The 15,723-nt window shown below is 36.9% G+C and overlaps 3 protein-coding genes across 3 annotated transcripts; 1 reads left to right on the top strand and 2 right to left on the bottom strand.

Moving 5' to 3' along the window:
- Nucleotides 1-600: 600 nt before the first annotated feature.
- LOC105387999 lies at nt 601-4,926 on the bottom strand. Its single transcript, XM_048627128.1, has 5 exons — nt 4,084-4,926; nt 3,455-3,625; nt 2,553-2,673; nt 1,955-2,043; nt 601-703 (listed from the first exon to the last, which is right to left on the bottom strand). Exons 1-5 carry the CDS (start codon nt 4,138-4,140, stop codon nt 695-697), a joined length of 447 nt encoding a protein of 148 aa, XP_048483085.1. The 5' UTR covers nt 4,141-4,926; the 3' UTR covers nt 601-694.
- A 130-nt stretch (nt 4,927-5,056) lies between these two features.
- On the top strand, nt 5,057-7,200 carry LOC105387998 (pheromone-binding protein). Its single transcript, XM_048627127.1, has 5 exons — nt 5,057-5,197; nt 5,815-5,991; nt 6,542-6,656; nt 6,835-6,920; nt 7,042-7,200. Exons 1-5 carry the CDS (start codon nt 5,132-5,134, stop codon nt 7,057-7,059), a joined length of 462 nt encoding a protein of 153 aa, XP_048483084.1. The 5' UTR covers nt 5,057-5,131; the 3' UTR covers nt 7,060-7,200.
- Nucleotides 7,201-7,391: 191 nt separating this feature from the next.
- Nucleotides 7,392-15,502, bottom strand: LOC105387997. Its single transcript, XM_048627505.1, has 8 exons — nt 15,178-15,502; nt 14,670-14,846; nt 13,936-14,047; nt 13,690-13,775; nt 11,922-12,110; nt 9,515-9,629; nt 8,824-8,963; nt 7,392-7,960 (listed from the first exon to the last, which is right to left on the bottom strand). Exons 1-8 carry the CDS (start codon nt 15,238-15,240, stop codon nt 7,775-7,777), a joined length of 1,068 nt encoding a protein of 355 aa, XP_048483462.1. The 5' UTR covers nt 15,241-15,502; the 3' UTR covers nt 7,392-7,774.
- Nucleotides 15,503-15,723: the final 221 nt, after the last annotated feature.

The following is a 15,723-nucleotide window of genomic DNA, read 5'->3' as shown; positions in this document are numbered from 1 at the left end:
CAGGTATCTTTTTTCAGTTTGGTAAATGACGCCCGAGCAATATCAATCAAAGTCAACCCAATGTGTTCTCAGTCGTTATAAATAAAGGACATCCAGAATATAAGTCAATCGATCAAATGAATGGTATCGACTTTAGAAAGTACCACACTTAAATTTACAGTTCAAAATACGATAACATGAAGTAAAGAGGATTGGTAATATGGTATACTAGCTGTTCCCGCGCGCTTCGCTTCGCCTTAAAAAGTTTTCCCGTGGTAATTCCGGGATAAATAGTAGCATATGTTCTTTCCCAGGGTCTAGACCGTATGTATACCAAATTTCATTCAAATCCGTTCAGTAGTTTTGGCGTGAAAGAGTAACAGACAGACAGACAGACACAGTTACTTTCGCATTTATAATATTAGTTAGGATTAGGATTAGGATTGGCCGAATATTACTCCTATTCAGAGAGAGTAGAGATTGCTTTAAGCAATAAAGCCGCCCATTTTATCAGTGATAGGTATATTTTTACATTATACAAGCATTATACAACATTTTTATTCACAATATTTACTTAAATTTTTACGCATTTCAAAGTTATAAAAATAAATTGCAGCTGTAACAGTTTGATAAAGTTTAATAGGTTTGGTACATACTACCAACAAATAAATAAAAAAAAACATAATTTATCTTCGCTTTTAGGTGTCTTTATGACTCAGGAATCCTGAAAGAAAATAAACAAAGTTTCTATATTTTTATATATCGTCATATACATATAACAAAGGGGACGTGGGTGTAGTCATATATACTATGGTGATGACGTGAGGTCTTAAATTTATTCAAATATCACGACGACGTGAGGTACTAATGGTTCTACGCATGGCATAAGATTTATTTGCCTTATCTCGTATTGCATAGTAACGTTTGGTCAAAGTCTCGTTACGCCGAAAATCGTATGGCATAAATCTCGTTTAGTAAAAAGTTATTTCGCATAACATTGTTTAGCCTAATAATGGTATGGCCAGATCTTGAATAGCCTAATAATGCTATGGCATAGGTTTATACAAAGTAATAATATTCGTTTGGCTTTAACTTTGACGGAGCGTCTCCCTACATAGCGCAAACTGGTGCCTTGTATTGTTTCCGCTGTTTGGAAAACGCTCCGCTCCGCTTCGCTGCGCTCCGCTTTGGTTTTGATGAACATGTGCACCTAACACGCTCCTCCTCGCTTTGCTCGTCGTCGCACCTATTTTTAGGTTTCGATCTCATGGGGTTTGTAATAATTATATTGGTCGTTAACTTTCGATTTTTTGATCATACAATATCGTGATTTTCGGGATGTAGGAGAAAAATACCACAATTTGTACATTTACTACATACTTAATATATTATTTATTAAGATAACATTAGGAGAAACAAGATTATACATAGGTATAGACGAACATAAATTTGAGCAAACGAAACTTAGGTGTTTAAAGATTGTGCCTAAAGAGTTTTAGACGAAACGAGCCTTATGCCACATAAGTCTTGGCAAAGTGATGGTTCGGCCAAAAAAGTTTAGACCATACGAGTTATGCGAAATGAGTTTTGGTCAATAAAGATTATGCCAGATGAGCGGAACCCGGTACTAATACTACTAGAAACTTATTTCCGTCAAGCAGTAAGTTTGTCATCAATCTGTAGGTACCTGATACTATTTTTATTTTGAATGCAATACTGATACATATAACTGAGTGTTTCAAAGTTGGTACAGTATGCGGATGGGGGGATGACTCAAAAAGGTTACTCTACACTGACGAAAAACGAACGAACCAGAGCTGTCGTGTAAACGGCACGTTTACAACAAGATTCTTTGTAGAGCTTCGTTTTTCATCATATAGAGTGACCCCCCAGGAGTTGAGGGAGAATGTGTCCTTGGTGCATCCCGGTTACTTTATGATGTTAGGTTATAAAGTAACAATGATTATGTATGTACCTTTTTCCCCGTCCATTTTGCGGCACATCTGAACAAAGACGCGGCGCGCTCGCATGTTTCATGGGGATCTCCTGCGTGACGATCGTTCACTAAAATATCAAAAATAATTAGTAAAATAATAATGATCAAAAATAACGTACAAAAAAACACTTAAATAATACAGGGAAAACTGGATTAGTGGGAAACATCCCTCATCCCTCATCACGAGTAATGAGGAATGCCTTTAGTACTCTTATAGTATATACTCTGAAAAGTGAAGTTCAATTGTATTGTAGAAAATCGCATAAGAACTAAAGAACATCTTCGACAAGAAGCTGAACTAATTGTTATCACCATGATGAGAGGATTAGCAAGGCTCATATTTATTTTAGTCGCTGACTCCCAAAGGTGCACTGGACGGACCGAGATAACATATAGGTACCTACATAAGATATATAGCTGATACGTTACTTGCATGGAGAGGCTTCTTTCATGCAACACACGACACTTACATGATAAATTAAAAAGTTTTCCATTTCGAAAAAACGGTTATCCTGACAACGTCAGGTACCGAGGTGGATGATGATGATGATTTATATTCTTTTAAAACTAATCATACCATATTTACAAGACTCTGTAATATCTTGAGTCTGCTGTAGAACATCTGGATCGTCTTCTGTCATCATAAGTTTTGTTATATCGTTGACATGAGCAGCATCGAATCTGCCTTTTTCATCAATCTGTGAATATTAAAGTATATTTATTGATTTATCATTCGACTTTGAAATCATAACGTATCAGGCTGAAGTAAGTGTTAAGTATTATGAAGTCATGACGTGCTAGATAATTATTCTACTATACTTGTACTTTAGATGTACATGTAAGAATACTGACCAAGACAAAGTCTGAAATCATGGGAAAAAGAACTAAGTGTAGAATAGTCATTATCAACTTACAAGACCTAATCACTAAAACATCACTGTGTCAGTTTCCCCAGTTCTATTCAGTAAATCAGCTAAGTACACTCAAAAATATTAAGACATCCTTGTAAACCGCATTCTAAAGTTCAATCCACAATGACGTTTTTTTATCAAACACAATAATGAAAAGCATGTTATCTACCAACATTAAAAAAACATTAGCCAGATGTAACACTACAGCTCTTTTCCCGATCAGTAACCGTGAAATAACTTGCTGCCTTGTATCAGCTGACCTTCGGGAAAATACCAACTGAACACCAAACTCTGGCATTACCTTTGTTTTTTTATAAAATACTAGGTATCAGTATTTTTCAGTGAGCTTCGCTTCGCCTAGTGAATCATGGGGAATGGGCTAATAATGTCTGCTAATAATGTTTTTTTTTATGATAGTTTCCTGACAATATATTTTTTTTATCCACAGGAAACATACTTAACAGAAATCAAATTAATGTCAAACTACAGCTCTGCTCTCCATTTTGTCTCCAAATTGTCTGCGCTAGAAAGTACTTACTAATTGGCTGACTTTACAAGATCAACTCACCATACCAATCCCTTGAAATATACAAGCGATGAAACACTTAACCTCTTGCGTGTCACTTATCTGCCAGTTCACCAGCGAGCCCTGGTCCTCAGGCGATATCGGATGCCGCTGCACACACGTTTGTATCGTTTTATGGAACTTCACCCTTTCTTCATCCTTCATCAAAGTACCCTGAAAAGTTAAGTTATATGTCACTCTCAGTAAATTCACTCAAGAGCCACGGGCAGTGAAAGAGTTAGAGTGACATAATGGAACATTAATGGCAGGTGGTAGAGGTAGGTACTTTTTCATTGCTCGTGAGTGCATTATGTATTTTCTTAGGCCCGGGTCTCCTATTTACGCCGTAAGTCGCGTCCAGTGTCACTCCGTAGGCCGCGTCACAATGCTCATTATGTCTTCGCGCCAACGTCGGCGTGTGAGGGAGACCGCATCAGTACATTTCTATAGAGAGCATCGTGACGCGGCCTACGGCGTGACGCTGGACGCGACCTACGGCGAAAATAGGAGACCCAGGCCTTCGTGTGATTCTACATGAAATCTTAGGGAATTAATTACATACCTAAGTAATATCTGATTATTTTTAAATACGGGACTTATTTTATTTCAAAACACTATGAAAGGTTACTTACCGTTGTACAGGTGAAATAAACACCAATGAACACGTATGTAAAAATATATGGAAACATTTTCACACCAACACTGACAGACTAATGTGTTAGAAATACATTAAACTATTACATTTATATACCAAGGTCTGTAATGATGACCATAAAATGTTTAAATTAGGTCTCTTCACAAAGCGAGAATTCCATTGAAATGGCTACAATTTCGTAGTTGATACAGTGAGAATTGTGCGTAGTTATTATTCGTGTAATAAAGTTTATGGCGAGGTTTCAACACCGAATCTGGGTTTAAAAATTTCATGAAGCTAGCTGTTGCCAGCATGCAGCAGTGTGAGAACCGCATAAATAATTATTTTTTGTAGATTCTATAACTATATTATTTTTTAATGAATAAAAATTAATGTGTCATGCTTTATTACATACAATTTTTATTTTTGATGTCATCGATTTTACTGTTATTTTACTAGATATAATTGACTATAAAAACACACACACGCCTTGTACTAATGTACTCCCTTGCGGGGTAGGCAGAGGTGCATTGCTGCACCCACTTTTCGCCAGAGTGGTATGTTAGTCCCAATGTAATAGGGGGCGGTATAGTACTAATTGACTAAACTGTAGTATTTTTGGGCTAACGTCATTTAATATAGAGGTAGGTACCTAGTTATTTCATATTTCTTCTTATTCTTTAGATACTTACTAATATTATTTATCATCTACTGTTATCGTACGTGTCGTGTGTAAGAGGATGGTGTCTCTGACACTGAACTCCACATGAGTACTAAGTATGATGAGTTTCCGTTTGCCTATTAAACCTAATTAGGGCCTACTCACGGAATAATCACATATGTGGCGTTATGTGATTTAGTGATATTTGTCATCTCTGTCCAAGACTAGTTGTTATATTCAATAAACCGAATTTTTTCGTGCCACGAAGGTCATTCCTAATAAGCATGTTGAAGACTATAAAATTAAGTTTTCACTGAAAATCTTATCAAAGAGGGATCATATTTTGTAGTCGACGGGTTGCTAGCTGGAATATATTTTTGTCAAAATGATTCGTGGTGTAGTTCTGTGTTGTGCTATTTACTTTCTTTCTCTATCACTACCACTGGTCAAGGTCAGTTGAATTTAAACCATAATCCACATTACATTTCTAAGAAACTTAGGCTGATTTACAAACATTTAAATATGTAGTGTCAGAGCAAGCCAGCAATAGATTTAATTATATTAATTGTTTGATGCAAGTCACCCTCAATGTCTGTAGTGATAATTTGTAAATACGCGACGTAGAGTAGCCATAAACCGGCATGCTGAACCGACGATCTGGTGGCTGGATGAGGAAGGCCGAAGACAGAGTGCTATTGAGCTCCTCGGGAGAGTCTTATGACGAGCAGTGGACGATCACGAGCTAATGATGATGATGATGAGACGTAACCAATGAAATGTTTTTGTTTAATTTAATCTAAGCAGGATTGTAAGTGTATATGTCAATCCGAATAACTATTCACTGTCGCCACCAATCTTAAAAAACTACCAAGCCTAAATAACCTAATTAATTAAAAAAAAAATGTGTATTTAAGCAAATCTATTGTAAATCTCTTGTAAATTCATACATTTTGTACTGACAGTCGTTTGACAGACGTCTAAATTTGTTTAGCGTTTGGTTAAATTCCACCTTAACCATCATGATTAAGGTGGAATCCATTCATTAACACATTTTTACATTCATTCCAGTCGATGACAGACGAGCAGAAGGCGATGATCCACGAGCACTTCGAGAAGGTGGGGCTGGAGTGCCTGAAGGGCAACATGATCACGGAGGACGACATCAAGAACCTGAGGGCCAGGAAGGTGCCCGAGGGAGAGAACGCGCCCTGCTTCCTCGCCTGCATGTTTAGGAGCATCGGGATTGTGAGTGATGATTCCAGCCCAGCGAGAAATTTCACTAGCAACTAAAACGTAGTGATTATTAGCTCAGTGCTAGCAACTGGCACCGCTCTATAAGTGACGCATCTGCATCATAACTACTTTGCAATTGGTGACCGAATGGTGTAGTGCTTAGTGCCTGCTAAGATGCCGAGTTCGAGTCCCGGGTGTGGCAGATATTTGTTTTAAGACAGATATTTGTACTCGGGTCGTGGGTGTATATAATAGCTCTACCTAGTTTGAGGTTGTCCGTGTGTGAGATGTCCTCACATATTAAGCCCAGAGCGGGGCAGTTCTCTAGCAACTAGCACCCTCTTTAAAGTAGCTTATCAGTGGCGCGTCTTAACCGCTAAGTCAAAACGAAGTAGTACTTAATTTGTGTTACCTTAACAAAATTCATACATTTTAAATCCGAAAATCGTTGTGAATACAAGTTTGCGATGGGCGTCTGGCCGGACCTTATCTAAATGATCTGATTATGATGATCATGTAAGGATAATGTAAAGATTTATCAGAGAAATTGTTGTTTTTGCAGATTGACGACAAAGGATTAATGCAAAAGGAGAATGCTCTGGAATTGGCAAAGACTGTCTTCAAAGATCCCGAAGAGCTGAAGATGATTGCAGACTACATTCACTCTTGTTCCCATAGTTAGTATATGTATTTTTTTAAAGTGGTTTAGATTTTTTTATATTTTTCCCTCATTCAGAACACCTTTATCACTGAATAAAAATACGTTTGGTTAGCGTCTGCAAAGCGGGTCAGATTTGGCCATTCTCTTTTATAAAAAGACACTAAATAAACTGATCATATATTTCTTTTTTACAGTAAACTCTGACGCGGTTAGTGATGGAGAGAAGGGCTGTGACAGATCAATAAATGCATACAAATGTATGGTGGAAAACGGAAAACAGGTAGGTACAAGATTAACTCACACTTTGCACGACACTGTTAATTTCAGATTTCCTTTTATAACTCTACATAAACCTACTTCTAAATTCCACCTAATTACTTAGCTTTTTCTTTGCTTTTCAGTTTGGCTTCGACGTTTAGAAAACGAATAAAACGAGTTCCTGAAAAAGGATGAAACTTGGCATTCCTGTAGTTTACATAGAAGTTACTAGCAATGACTATCTCTATCTGTGATTATTTTTATGTATCACTTTTACTAATATAAATAAAGCATTGATTATACACACAGTATTTCAATACCCAAATACAAATATTATGCGTCTCTGCAATCTGGTTTATTGTTATGGTAACGAAAAATACTTTCACAAAATACTATATTATTAATTAAAATTATGTCAAAAACAAACACCTAGGTATACCACTTACCACCCAAAACAATAACTCTCATTAATATTCAAGCAAACAACACATATATAAAGATAAAAGAAAGATAAAACTTTATTTGACATAGACAGCAATACTGATAAAATCAACCACACAAATCACATTTGTACATATTTTTTTTGCTGTCATCGTCAAAAAGGTGTCCACTCAGCTAATGCAGTGCCCTTGGCTAGGTCAAGGACACTGCGCTGGTATTTCAGTGGAAGCCTTTGTGTTGACGCACTACGTGTAGGTAGTTATACAAAAAAAGAAAAGAAAATTTTAAAAAAAACGTTAGTAACATAACACTTACCTATAACAATAATGTAGACAAAAATCGAAAGAGGTATTTACACCTTCAAATTAAAATTGCTGATGATCGACGAGTGTTAACTTAGACTGCTGCTATATAAATTGCTACTGTAAACCCTTCTTAAGAAGTGAAAGAAGTGATCAAGCTACACAAGCCGGCGAGGGTGTCCAGAGGCAGAAGGTCAGCGATAATCTTCAGAGGGATGAGGTTCCTGGTGGTGACGATGCCAGCACAGGTTAGCTGCAGAAGGTTTGTCACCAGAGACTCCATGAGCAGACGGGCTGCCCTGCGTTGAGCTGGGGCCACCTGGGAGGAAATAACAAAGTCCTGAATGTAGAGTTATATTATAAAGAGAATAGGCTCCGATGGATAAGTTTTATAATCATTTTAGAATTGTATAGACACATTATACCTGAGTAGTGCTATAGCATTTTTATCCCGGAAATTGCATAAGCGATTTGCCTTTAAGAGCTATAAGTATAAAATTCTTCAGAAAGCTATAGTTGATGTCATATCTTCTGATGAACCTGTAACCATTGGTATTCCCAGAGATCCCTCGCGAGAGTGTTCTGGGGTGGAGACCACAATAATTATAATAATAATCTGTTGGGACAAACATCACACACAAGCCTGGCAGAGCCTGTAAGATATAGATATGAACATGAACACCCAAGACTCCAGTACAAATATCTATCTTCAAACAAATATCTGCCCGGCCAGTAAGCTGAATCGAACCTGGAACCTTCAGCATAGCAGTCAGGGTCACTAACAACACCATTCGGTCGTCAAATGCTGGTACACAATCTGGCAACTCTAGCCCTCTGGACCGCGGATCTTAGACAGCCGGTTGTAGTGGTTGTATGAATAAGGCCGAGGATAGAGAGTGAGGATGTTATATTATCTATGGCTTAGGAGGCTTATGTCCAGAAGCCAGGAGTGGATAATCAGTCCTGATCAAGTCGTCTTAGCTGATATTCACCATCATGAATCGTAACCATTAAGTAAACCCGAGTCCGCATTAAACTTCGAAGAAATAATGTATTTCATAAGGAGAATTTTGAAAAATAACGAACAGCATAGAGTATCATTGATTTATTTTGAGTATACACAATAAGACCCGAGCCGATCTGAAATCGTCCTCCAATACTAAAGAACTAAGAGTCAATTACCCCCGAGGGTCCTCCAGTGGCGTCAGGGCTGCCGCTGCCGCTGGCCTGGTCTTCCATCGTGGACTGTTCCATAAGGCACTGGAGAGCGAACATCGCGCGGTCGCAACCCTGCGTGCCGTCTGACACTGGCTTGTCGTTTACTGGAAATGCACGAGAGAAATAAATAAAAAATCAAATTCCATGGTAAAGGTCTAAATAAATAAAATTGTTGGTGTAGTGGACGACATGAGTTGGAAGCTGTCGATGTATCGCTCGAGGATATATGTCCTTAGAAATACATAATATGTTGGGACATGTCACACACGGCCACCCGACCCCAAACTAGGCAGAGCCTGTAATGTAATATGGGTATACAGACACATAGATAGATAATCCTTCAGAATAGCACAACCACGTCAATACTAACCAGTAACCAGTTTTGTTGCAACAAAATTGCAATATTGTCTGCTGCAACCTCATGTCGTTCTCTGTCAAATTGCACCTTAATAATCAAACTTCTATGAGAGATCGAGATACAGTTCAGTTTCAAGGGTATGTTTGTTGGGATAAGGATCCTGTTATCAGAGATCATTATCATAAGATTATAAGTACAGATCAACTGCATGGTTTTATGTTTCCATTAAGGACTTGTTGACTGGACAAACGAATTTATTATAACGATTATGATTGTAAAAATAAAGTTGATACTTACTATAAGCACACGATTGAAAAACTTTGACTGCTTCGGTCAATTCGTCTGGATCAGTAAAGACCGCTTTTGCAACTGCTAGTACCGATTCGGGAGTAATTTTTCCTTGGGAGTCCATCTGAAATAGATAACTACTTTAGTGAAACTACCTCTCTGTACTCTCTGGCCCATTTAATGTAAGCGTCCATCTTTTGGCACCGAACGCAACGGACGCATCGCATTTAGTATTCTTTGTATAAAAATGCACAAAAGTGCGTCCACATGATCGGCATTGCCGACGCCGTTTTCCAAATATTTATGACAATCGACAAAATGGGGTAAGTTAACACACACACTCACGCCTTGTACTAATGTACTCCCATGCGGGGTAGGCAGAAATGAATTTCTGCACCCACTTTTCGCCAGAGTGTTATTGTTAGTCCCAATGTAATAGGGGGCGGGCCTATTGCCATTTTACGGGCACATCCAAGACCCGAGAACAAATATCTGTGATTAAACAAATATCTGCCCCAGCCGGGAATCGAACCCGGGACCTTCGGCTCAGTAGTCAGGGTCACTAACTACTACGCCATTCGGTCGTCTTAAGTAAGTTAGCTCGTCGAAAATACATCACAGTAGATACTAGCTGTCACTCCGTGAATCTCTATTCTATTCTACTTGAGACTTACACTGTTATTAGTAATCTTACGGAATTCTGACAGTTATCAATTTTAGACAAATCAGAGATCACAAACCTTTTTGGGCTGGGCACTTTTTCAATACGAGTCTGGACATCTGAGACTATAATATATTTTTTTTAGTCCCTGTATCCATTTTATTAAGTGCGGCGCTCCAAATTAAAAGGGGATTTACCTACATACCTACTTAATATATTATTTATTAAGATAACATTAGGAGAAACAAGATTATACATAGGTATAGACGAACATAAATTTGAGCAAACGAAACTTAGGTGTTTAAAGATTGTACCTAAAGAGTTTTAGACGAAACGAGCCTTATGTCACATAAGTCTTGGCAAAGTGATGGTTCGACCAAAAAAGTTTAGACCATACGAGTTATGCGAAATGAGTTTTGGTCAATAAAGATTATGCCAGATGAGCGGAACCCGCCTCCAGCATCTCCATACTGCCTTCCTAAGCTTGGACCATTTCCCACCACGCTGGTCCACTGCGGTGTTGGTGGGTTCACATAATATATGATCACATATGTTTTCCTTCTCCGTAAGAGCGATGGTATACATTGTACTTAAATTCAAAGAACTCATTGTTACCTACATGTCAGCGCCGAGATTCGAACCCGCATCTCTTGCTTGAGAAGCGGGCGCTTACCCGACTGAGCCAGTTGGACTCGCGCAGTGAGTGTTCCGTACAAGTATACTTAATTACCTGAGGTAGTTTTCCTTTTAATTTCATCATAATTATGTACATCTATACGAAATATCAGCTTGATATCTTTACCCGTTTCCGAGAAAAAAGGTGGTGACAACAAAGTGTGATCTTATAAGGGATCCTTTTTTTCCTTTTGAGGTACGGAACCCTCAAAAAGAATAGTGACAATCGGATCAATCGTTTCGGAGATATGCGTGGACAAACATACATACCAACAAGCATATAAACGTACATAGGTACATAAACATTTATAAAATTTTGAATATTTGTTTATTAGCCCTAATACTCGTATATTGTCATATGTCAATATGGTGCAGTTCCAATAATCTTACATACATACCGAACATATTATATGTACTTACCGAATAGACAATCTTTTTTTGAAATTGATTAAAAAGGTTTATTATCCCTGAATTTAGTAGGAAGTGATGCCATGCTAAAGAATAAAATAAAGCAATTAAAATTAATTCGATACATGGGTCGTGAGTCGTGATCCTACTTCATATTATAAATGCGAAAGTTTGTAAGTGTATATGTGTATGTATGTATGTATGTATCTGTGTATGTTTGTTATTTCTTCACGTCAAAACGGCTGAACCGATTTTAATGAAATTTGGAATGAAGTTAGCTGACACCCTGGATTAACACATATGTTACTTTTTATCGCGGAATTCCCACGGGAAAACTTATTAAGGCGAAGCGAAGCTCGCGGGAACAGCTATTATATTGAAATATTTGTTATTTTTGTATTAGTTTACTTGAGCAAGTAAATATTTAGATTTATCTTTTTGTATAAAAATATTAAGAAAAAATTATTGCCCAGAAATGGATCGCAATTTTTCATTTTTTCGGTAAAGAACTTTTTTAGTAGCATCACTTATAAAATGTCAGAATTCTTTCCAATAAAAAATCAGAGATTAGGTATATTAGCTGTAAGGATGTTATAGTGCCGTCACCTGGCTCTCTCGAAAGGAACATTTGTGTCTAAACTGCCGTGAGGCTTTTTTCATGCACCCACTTACCAGCTGAGCCCTCTTCAGCACACATGCGAAGAAGCAGGGAGCCTCGGCACCTCGAGGGAGCTCGAACGCCTTCAGAGCCTTGATGTCATCAAAGGTGATGGAGTATTCCGTGATGCAGCCGATGCCGTACGTCGTGAAGTGGTCGGTCAGCTTCGTCTTGTGGAAGTCTGTGAGCCGGTCCGGCTCTGCCTGGTATAGGTACGGTATTGATAAGTATCCGTCAAGTACTGTATCAGTATCTGTCTTAAAACAAACATCTGCCACAGCCGGGGATCGAACCCGGAACCTTTGGCATAGCAGTCAGGGTCACTAACAATTACACCACTCGGTCGGCCAAAAACACACCGATACTCTTCTTACGACACTTTTTCAGATCGGAGGTAGCAATTTTTGTTAATTAAATCATCACTGGTTTATTTAACTAATATCACGATATATGCAAATCAATCTAAACATTATTATTAATTGAGGAAAGATCATAACTTACTGAAATAATCCTTGTGAACACCCACATAGATAACAATATAAAACTGCTGGATAACATTATTACAACTATCTAAACTGTTACAACTTATATTTACTTATAAAGTTATTGAAAACTATTCCGTATACCTAACAGAATGTAATACAATCGGTCTGTACTGTTTTATTCAAACTAACGTAGTACCGTGTTTTCAAAACTCCATTAGCGTATACTGAAAAAAAACTTGGTGGCTTTTAGGTGATTTTGCGAAAATACTACTCACTGCAATGACAGTTAATAACATCTTACTATGAGCGTATTAACTACTTACATAATAAGCAATAGGAAACTTAGTAAAAAATCAATGATATCTATCCGGCCTTATCTTTTTGAACTGTCTATATTTAGACCACTTATAACCAAATTCTATTTGTTTCACGACAAGAAGTCTGATTATACTGACATATTAATAGATACAGCAAAATGTACAGAGGTCAGCCTGGTGTACACAGGATGATTCGTAAAATAGAAGCTCTGGCTAATTATTAGGTAACAAACCTAGGATTTACCTTAATCTATGATTTGTGTGCACATGACTGCGTCAGTATAACATTATGTTGTATTACCTGGAATATTAAACTTACCATAGTTAAATACACAGTGATGAGAATGAAAATAGTGGACAGGTCAGGAATTCATGAACAGAAATGTACAAAGGATTTTTCAGTATCTCATACAAATCTGAAAATTAATCTGCTTGTTTCATAAATATATGTATTATACTTATGCCACATAACTGAAAAAGAATTTTAGCTAATCAAAAATGTTGGGGACTTGACAGCTAGCCGGGTAACGAATTACGATTTCACATGGAAATTTTTCAGTATTTCATCTACATACATGACGATAATTATCTGAAAAAATCCACCATAAGTATACCTATTTGTGAACATAATAAGTAACGTCACTTAAGGTTAAAGGTTCAGCATTCCTCATGTTTTTCATTGGCAATAAGTAAATAAGAAGTTGAAATATTTAACTAAATAAAGTACAATTTATTAAATTATAACATCTGAATGAATTAAGTTATTACGAATACTTTCGTTTGTCGAAATTAGGTACTATAGGTTAATATTTCAATCGATGTTCGAATGCTGCAGTTCACAAAAGCCTCAAAAGTTAAGACTGACTCCATACTGAAACAAAAAACATTATCATAAGTAGGTATTCATGGGAACTAGAAAGATAGATACAGCCACTTTTTAAATGTATTTTTCAAATGTGAATCAAATTTTGTGTTTATACCTTTTGAGCATTATTGACGAAACAAGGAAAAGCCAATTTGGCTCGGTCACATCCCTTGGCGCCATCATTAACATGCTGATTATTTACTGAAATAAAATTCATAGTTCATAAAAAATATATTTTACGGGTCACTATCATTTTGTACATCATCAACATTTTTTATGCATCAACTTATGTACTCGCTTATTATTTATAGCTGAGAACACAACACAAAGAAATTATATCTAATATCTGTATGATTAATACCTTTTGTGCATTCACCAATGAAGTCTTCAAGTTTCTTCACACTATCTTTATCAAACACTTTTTTGGCGTTCTGAACGGCCTGAGTTCCCGATATATTACCCTTGTTGTCCATCTGAAAAGCATAATCGTTACAAGCTTATTGATCATTAATTACTTCAAGATAATTTACTGAAACCAGTTCCTTATAAAAAAAATCTCGCAAGCAGTAACACAAATATATCGTTGCTCTTCAATCATGAGCATTGAGAATACAATAATATAATCTCATATTTGTGATAATTGATAATACCTCGTCTAATTTTTTGTGATTGTCACTGAATATTATAATTATGCTTTGGAAAGCCCATTAGAAAGGGTATTAGGCCCGGTTTCTACCAAAGCGGAGAGGAGAAAAGATGTCTGATTTTTTTTCGCTTGATCAATTGCCGCCGAAGCTAAGCGGAGAGGACATGTGGAAATAACGAAATCTGATTGGTTATTCAGAACACATATCCTCTCGTCTCCTCTCCTCTCCGTTTTTTTTAATACCGGGCCTTATTTCCTACCAGACCAGAGCTGCCTCAGCTGCCACTAGTTCTCATTCAGACTGACGTTAATCAGGCTCCCCAATCCTTTCAGCAGAGTGTGGAAACCTATTATAGCTTTTGAATTTATCACCGCCACTATAGAACAACACTCAAGTAAGCCAAGTTCGGAAACTAAATGTATTTACCAAAGAATTAAAGCGATCTTACAATCCCGACTCTCTTAAACACACAGGCTGCGAAGCACTTGGCATTCTCCGTCTCTGGAGTCTTCTTGTTCTTGATGGCGTCCATCTCGGCGGCTGACAGAGGGTGCTCGCCGAAGCACTGGATAGCTCCGGAGAGCAACGTGGATAGTACTGCCGAGTTCTGGGCGTTTGTTAGCGCCTGGAAGGTGTGTGAGATGTAGTTCTAAATTACTTTGGTCATCATCATCATCATCATCATTGGCCACAGCATCTATATAGATAATTGTTATTGAAAATACTTTAGTATGAATTACATATTTTATAAGATTCTTTATAGAACTAATATTTTCTGGTAAAAAATGGCTGCAATTACCTGTTTAAGATTCATATCATAACATACTTATTACTTAGGTATATGCTAAGGTAGAATTAATTTTACTAAGTTATCCCTAATTAGATTTGAGATCAAATAAAGAATGTTCGGTTTGGTAAAGGGAATAACATTTTATTGTTAAATATTAATAACTTACCGAGGAGCCTTTGGAAAATAGAACAAAAGTTAATAAACAGATGGCAAGAATGTAATTAGCCATTTTAGTTATCAATTTACAATAGTGTCCACTTTAAAACTGATGATTAGTAACTAATGGAGGGAAATCGAGACAACAATCATAGTTATATACGGTAGGTAGCACGGGGCGTGATCAATTTTGTTGATGATTTGTTTGTTCGTCAGCATGAAGTAGCTACATACAGCCTTCGATTACAGGAGGAACTATGCTACAACTTGTTAAAAAAGTTTTGTCACAAATAATTTCCCAACATAAAATCATGAGTTAAAACTAGGTTCTAGGCCTACAACGTTCTAAGTATAAGCGAGACAATTAATCCAAGATTAAAGTTTATTGTACCCTTTTTACATAAGTTAGCAAAGTACAAGTAGAAATATTTATGGTTTCTATAATTTTATTACATTATATCTACTCAGTGAACCTAATAATATTATTGTAAAATTGACTTATAAAAAAATTATGTCAGTCATCGTCACATATATTTTTTTGATTGAGTTTTACAAC

The sequence above is a fragment of the Plutella xylostella genome, chromosome 18 (assembly GCF_932276165.1).
Source record: "Plutella xylostella chromosome 18, ilPluXylo3.1, whole genome shotgun sequence".
Taxonomy (NCBI): domain Eukaryota; kingdom Metazoa; phylum Arthropoda; class Insecta; order Lepidoptera; family Plutellidae; genus Plutella; species Plutella xylostella.
The sequence above is the reverse complement of the archived record's forward strand: the minus strand, read 5'-3'. Positions and strand labels throughout refer to the sequence as shown.

What these genes read in the sequence shown, in the direction of transcription:
- LOC105387998 (XM_048627127.1), top strand. Translation starts at nt 5,132, where the DNA reads ATGATTCGTGGTGTAGTTCTGTGTTGTGCTATTTACTTTCTTTCTCTA. An exon ending in TGTTTAGGAGCATCGGGATT is followed by an intron (nt 5,992 to 6,541) that starts GTGAGTGATGAT and finishes TTGTTTTTGCAG; the next exon opens with ATTGACGACAAAGGATTAAT. An exon ending in CATTCACTCTTGTTCCCATA is followed by an intron (nt 6,657 to 6,834) that starts GTTAGTATATGT and finishes TCTTTTTTACAG; the next exon opens with TAAACTCTGACGCGGTTAGT.
- LOC105387997 (XM_048627505.1), bottom strand. Translation starts at nt 15,240, where the DNA reads ATGGCTAATTACATTCTTGCCATCTGTTTATTAACTTTTGTTCTATTT. An exon ending in CATTGGTGAATGCACAAAAG is followed by an intron (nt 13,776 to 13,935) that starts GTATTAATCATA and finishes ATTTTATTTCAG; the next exon opens with TAAATAATCAGCATGTTAAT. An exon ending in CCACTGGAGGACCCTCGGGG is followed by an intron (nt 7,961 to 8,823) that starts GTAATTGACTCT and finishes ATTTCCTCCCAG; the next exon opens with GTGGCCCCAGCTCAACGCAG.
- LOC105387999 (XM_048627128.1), bottom strand. Translation starts at nt 4,140, where the DNA reads ATGTTTCCATATATTTTTACATACGTGTTCATTGGTGTTTATTTCACC. An exon ending in TATTTCAAGGGATTGGTATG is followed by an intron (nt 2,674 to 3,454) that starts GTGAGTTGATCT and finishes TAATATTCACAG; the next exon opens with ATTGATGAAAAAGGCAGATT. An exon ending in TACAGAGTCTTGTAAATATG is followed by an intron (nt 2,044 to 2,552) that starts GTATGATTAGTT and finishes TTGATATTTTAG; the next exon opens with TGAACGATCGTCACGCAGGA.